The sequence below is a fragment of the Dictyostelium discoideum genome, assembly GCF_000004695.1.
Source record: "Dictyostelium discoideum AX4 chromosome 2 chromosome, whole genome shotgun sequence".
Classification (NCBI taxonomy): Eukaryota; Evosea; class Eumycetozoa; order Dictyosteliales; family Dictyosteliaceae; genus Dictyostelium; species Dictyostelium discoideum.
Genome location: NC_007088.5, coordinates 2145724 through 2151723, shown reverse-complemented (window position 1 = coordinate 2151723; position 6000 = coordinate 2145724). Strand labels below are relative to the sequence as shown.

General features: G+C 22.3%; 3 protein-coding genes across 3 annotated transcripts in view; 1 reads left to right on the top strand and 2 right to left on the bottom strand.

The window, feature by feature from the left end:
* Nucleotides 1-1567, top strand: part of DDB_G0273009 (hypothetical protein) — a gene marked incomplete at both ends in the record, with an annotated part of 1701 nt that extends 134 nt beyond the window's left edge. Inside the window, one exon of the mRNA XM_639865.1 lies at nucleotides 1-1567. This exon is cut by the window's left edge and continues 134 nt beyond it. Coding sequence (XP_644957.1) covers nucleotides 1-1567 — 1567 coding nt within the window.
* Nucleotides 1568-1764: 197 nt separating this feature from the next.
* Nucleotides 1765-3220, bottom strand: DDB_G0272839 (histidine triad family protein; the record flags this gene model as incomplete). The annotated part of the gene is made up of 2 exons (XM_639864.1): nucleotides 1765-2619; nucleotides 2903-3220. 2 exons carry the CDS (start codon nucleotides 3218-3220, stop codon nucleotides 1765-1767), a joined length of 1173 nt encoding a protein of 390 aa, XP_644956.1.
* Nucleotides 3221-3524: 304 nt separating this feature from the next.
* Nucleotides 3525-5959, bottom strand: DDB_G0272769 (hypothetical protein; the record flags this gene model as incomplete). Its single annotated transcript, XM_639863.1, has 2 exons — nucleotides 3525-5542; nucleotides 5641-5959. The coding sequence occupies 2 exons, from the start codon at nucleotides 5957-5959 to the stop codon at nucleotides 3525-3527; spliced, it is 2337 nt and encodes a 778-aa protein (XP_644955.1).
* Between the last annotated feature and the right edge of the window lie 41 nt (nucleotides 5960-6000).

Genomic DNA, 6000 nt, shown 5'->3' with positions numbered 1-6000 from the left:
AATGTTAACATTGGCATTAGTATCACAAGATTGGTTTAAAACTTTATCAAATAATTTAACTGTATCAGTTGATTTTAATTATACAAATTTAAATCATAATAATAATAATAATAATAATAATAATAATAATAATAATAATAATAATAATAATAATAATAATAATAATAATAATAATAATAATAATAATAATAATAATAAAAATGACATTGATTTAAAATATTCAATAATTAAAAAAGAGAATTTAAAAACATTGAAATTACATTTCGATCATCAAGGTTCATTCTTTTATATTAAAGATATTAAAGATAAAATACCATCATATAATAAATCTGGTGAAAAAATAATAGAATTGGATATAGTTAATAAAGAATTAGAAAAATTATCAAAATTAAAAACAACCATACCATCAACTTTATCATTATTAGAAAATCAAAAACAACAACAACAACAACAACAACAAACAATTATATTTAAAAACTTAATATTAAGAAATATATCATCATCAAACGAGACTGAAATTACTGATATTTTACAATCACTTTATCGATGTGAAGCGACTGATGGTAATATTCATCTATTAGAATTAGATTTAAATCCAATTTTTACATTTAAATCTTTAAATAAAATAAAAAAACATGTTAAAAAGGTACTTACTTTGAAAATTAATTCATGTTTAGATAATGAACTCATTATCGAATCATTTAAACAATATAAAAATTCAATTGCTCATTTATCCATTATAAATTATACTTCTCAACAAGATAAAATACAATTTCCAATGTTAGCTGGTATTATACCTTTTAATAATAATAATAATAATAATAATAATAATAATAATAATAATAATAATAATAATAATAATAATAATAATAATAATAATAATAATAATGAAGAAAATAAGAAATATAATGAAAAAATTAATTTTTTAGAAAATATAGAATTTTTAGAAATATCTTCAATGGAAGTTTCATTAAAAGATTTAGAATTAATTTTAAATTATTCAAAGAAAGTAAGTCAGCTTGTAGTTAGTATTTGTTATAATAATTTAATATATTATTTATCGACAAAAACTGAAAGAAAGAAATCAAAAATTAAAAAATGTAATTGTGATAGTTTAATTAGAAATCCTTCAAATTCAATGGAAGTGAATGAGGAATTCAATAAAAATTGGGACTCTTTAAAAGAAGCCTTGAAAAATAATAAAACCCTAAAAAGTTTACGATTATCAGGTCAATGTCAAGCATCTCAAATACTATGTGAACAATCACCAAAAACATTTATTGAAAGATTTTCATCACTAATTTCATCAAGCACATCAATGGAATCATTTGTTACAAGTATTAACTGTCCACAATTAATAGAGAGAATTTTAGAACAAAATAAAACTATCACTGATTTTTCTGTCAGTATAGTTGAAGTTAATGGTAGACCCGATATGATTCAACCGTATCAATCATTAATCGATAAAAATAAGCAACATCTAAATAGTTTAAAATTAGTTAAATTTGTTTTCAATTATGAAACTGAAAATTTCAATCCAGTAATTTTATTGGATTATAAAAAATAAAAATAAATTTAAATTTTTTTGTATATAAAATCTATATTTTTTATTTATTTATTTAGATTTAAATTTTTCTAAACATTTTTTATAATGGTCTTTTAAATTTTCTAAATTTTTATTTTCTTCTTTACAAATTGGACATTTTTTTATTTGACTTAATATTGAATTATATTTTACTTGATCAATCTAAAATAATAATTTGTTTAGTGAATTAGTTTTTTTTTATTTTTTTTTATTTTTTTTTTTATACTTACTTTAACTTTACCATTTGATTTTAATTCATTTAAGATTTTATCAAAAGGAATATAAAATTCAGTAGTAAAAGAATTCCAGTGTTTATTATTTTTTAAATATTTAGTATTATAGTCATTTGAGATAATATGAAGATGAAGTCTTTTCATTGATGGTATTGCATGAAAACCTAATTTGAAATCTGATTTTTTTAAATTATCGTCATCATTATCTTTTGAAATTATTTCATTTATAATTGCATCAGCAACATTATACATATGTTCTAACATTGGAATGAAAGAAGGTGTTAATTCATCCAATGTATTGATTTCAACTCTTGGTATTACTAAATAATGATGTTTTGCTTTTGGATATTTATCAAGTACCGCAACTGTTTTATCATCATAATATAAAACAACATCTAGAAATGATTCTGGTTTATTACAAAAATAAACTAATGCTGAAAGACCTACATTCTTTGAATTTGGATCTTCAAAATGTTTTTTCAATTGAATTTTATTTGTATCTATAAGTGATGTTGATGTTGATGTTGATTTTGATGTTATTGGTGGAATTGATTCTGTATTTGTATTATCGTTATCAAGTTCCATTTCTTTTTCTTTTTCTTTTTCATTTTCATTATCTTCTTCAATTGTAAATTGTATTGAAGAAGTTGTACCATTTAAACCTAAAAAAGATATTATATCACCATCTTCCAAAGTGACTGATTTTCTAATTTCCAATTGTTCTCCTAATAATTGTTCCCAATTTTTAACTTTAGTCGGTATTTTTCCTTTTCTTCTTAAAAATGTTGGATTTTTACCATTCTAATATAAAATTTATTAATAATCTTTAATAAAAAAGATGAATAACCAACCAAACAAAAAAAAACAAATCAAAAGTGTAAACTAAAAAAAAAAAAAAAATAAACAATATTTACTTGATAGATTGTTTGGATGGATTTGTTATATATTGTTTTTTTAATGTTTTGTTTATTATTTGATTGTAATTTTTTTTTGATTGTTTTGATTGTTAACAATAATTGTATTGCTAAATTGTTTGTTTATTTGTTTAAATAAAATATATGTATATATAAAATTTTAAACTTACCAAACATAAATCAATTTTATTTGAATAATTGTTAATATTAATTTCAAAGATATCTGATGAAATATAATTATTATTTGAATCTAAACCTGGTGTAAATCTCCCAATTTTTATTTTTAATTCCTTACTACCATCTTCAAGTGTTGTTGAAATTGTATCTTTTAACAAACATGATTTTTGATCTTTAAAAACTATTGTAGGTTCTTTATCATAAATAATTCGATTATTAATATCAAATGGTTTAAAACTAATTGTTTTTTTAAATTTCATATTTTTTATTTGATTTGTAAAAGATGTTGTAATCAACCTTTTAAAATTCATTAGTTAATAGTATTTTTTTTTTTTTTTTTTTTTTTTTTTTTTTATAAAATTCGCAAAATAAAAAAAAAAAAAAAAAAAAAAAAAATGGAAAATTTAGTTTAGAAATAATATGATATTTTACTAGTATTTTTAAAAAAATAATCAAAAAAACTTTTTAAATTGAATTTTTTTTTTTTATAAGATAAATAAAAAAAAATAATATATTTTATTAGTTTATTTTTATTTTTATTTTTGTTTTTTTTTTTTTTTTTTTTTTATTTCCATGAATTCATATATTCATTTTCATTTTATTTTTATTTTTATTTTAACTTGAACTTGAGAAAATTAATCTTTCTAAATTGACAAATGGCTTTTCAATTAAAAGATGAATTACAAAAGCAGCAGCAAAAGTGGTTGCAATATTTCCAGCATAATAAACAATGAATTCAGTTACAGAATAATGTAAGAAATTTGTCATTGAATAGATTCTAAACATGATTACCAATGGATGAACAAGATAACTTGAATAGGTTAACTTTGAAAAGAATTTGAAAATACCCAATTCCAAGAACCATTTAACGATACCACCATAACCAAAGAAAGTACCAATCATAAAGATAGCAAGACCCACAACAAAACTTGTATGACCGAAACCAGAGAACACTGCCTTTTGAGAATAATTCCAAGCATTTTGATAAAAAGTGTATGGACAATAAACTAGGAAAAATGTTACAAAGAATGCGATACAATATAAGATATAACGTGTAATTCTACGATAATAGATAAATCTAACTCTTTTTGATAATCTTGGTGCAGTATAAATAAAAGAAACCAAAACACCAACTAAATAAGGACCAATTCTATTCCATGGTTTTTGATAGATATCTGTTATGAAAGGATTGGTATTGGTTTCATCGGCTACTGAGAAAATATCAAAGAAGGTTTCCAATTGGTATTTGTAGGCGACGATTGTGGTACCAATGACTGAAGCGAAAATAAGTGATAAAGTTAATAACCAACCACCCAATTTCCATTTTCTGAATAGTATCAAAATAAAAGGTGTCAACAAAAAGAATTGCATATCATTTGCTAAATACCAAGATACAGCATAACATTCGGTGGCCAATGTCGAGTAAAGATTATTAAAGTATAAAAAGTTTGTCCACCAACTACTTGAACAACCCAAATTTGTGAATTGACTATATTGATAGAAAATTGGACCACTGCCAATCATTGGTGCAACCCACATTGAAAAGAATATCATAAAGTAATATAACGGACTTAATCTAACGAATCTATGAACTACATAAGCAACCCAAAATTTAATTGACCCATAGATACTATTACGTTTACTTAACTGATTCAATACAGAGAAAGAAACCAAGAAACCACTTAACATAAAGAATGTATCAACAGCAAATTCACCACCGAAAATGGCTTGAGCTGCAAAGGTTTGTAATGTAGTTCCACTTGCTACGTATGCTAAATTATCATAACCATATCCTGATGCACCAAATAGTAATGAATGACCTAAAATAACCCAACATGTTGATAAAGTTCTAATACCATCCAATGAATTGAAATAACGTTTTTCACTCTTTCCATAGGCTAATGAATTGAAATTCTTTATTAATGACCAACATGTGAAATACTTTATAAATAAATTGGATTCAACATTAACATTTGATATTCTTTCAAAAAATCCATCATAAAATTGTGGTTCAAAATCATTATTTATACCACTATTACCAAGATTTTCAATTGTACCACCACCACCACTTGCAGTAGTAGCACCACCACCACCACCACCACCACTTGATTCATTTTCATTTTGATTTGTAATATAACTATATTGATTATCACCTTGTAAATTGGTTGAATTTGGTTCGAAATAACTCTTTGGATTTAATAATGAATATGGATGATTCATTAAGTTACCATATCTCTTTCTATAGTTTGATAATTGAATGACAAATATATATTCAATGACAGTACCAATTATGATATTCAAAGCGATGAAAGCACAAACTGCCGTCATTGCCCATGTACCTGCTGTTGCTTCTATGTTTACTGTTTGATAGGTACTATTGTAACAATGTAAATCCTCTGTTGCATTGAATGTCATATTTGCTTGTAAAAGCATTAAAATCGAATATTGTGTCATTAAACCCAATACATCTTCTGGTGAACAATAAATTGCACTTGGATAACATACACCAATATAAATTGGTAATATCTCTTCAATTTGAGTATTAAATAAACAATACTGTGAAACATTTGATGCATAACTAATACATGAATCAAAATTACCTAATTCATTTATACTAACACCACTATAAAATACTATTTTTTTTTTTTTTTTTTTTTTTTTTTTTTTTAAAAATTAATATCAATTATTTGTTTTATTTTTATTTTTATTTTTTTAAATAATAAAAACTTACACATCATAAAATCTGGATTATTTGGGTTTAATAAATTACTCATTGCATTTGAACAATTTGAAGAAACTGGATAGGAGGTTTGTAATTTTGTATTTAAGTTTTCATTTAAATTTGTTTTTTTAAATGGATTTTGTTTTAAACTAAAGTGTTCGGTATTTAAAAGATTATATCTATTGTAAATATCTTGAACATCTTTTTCATTTGGTAATTTTAAATTATTTCTATTATAACTTGGTGGTAATGATTTACTATCAACCTTTGAGTTTAATAAAAATATTGATACTATGATCAATAAAATTATAATATTATTTATTTTCATTTTTTTTTTTTTTTTTTTTTTTTTTTTTTTATTTATTTTTA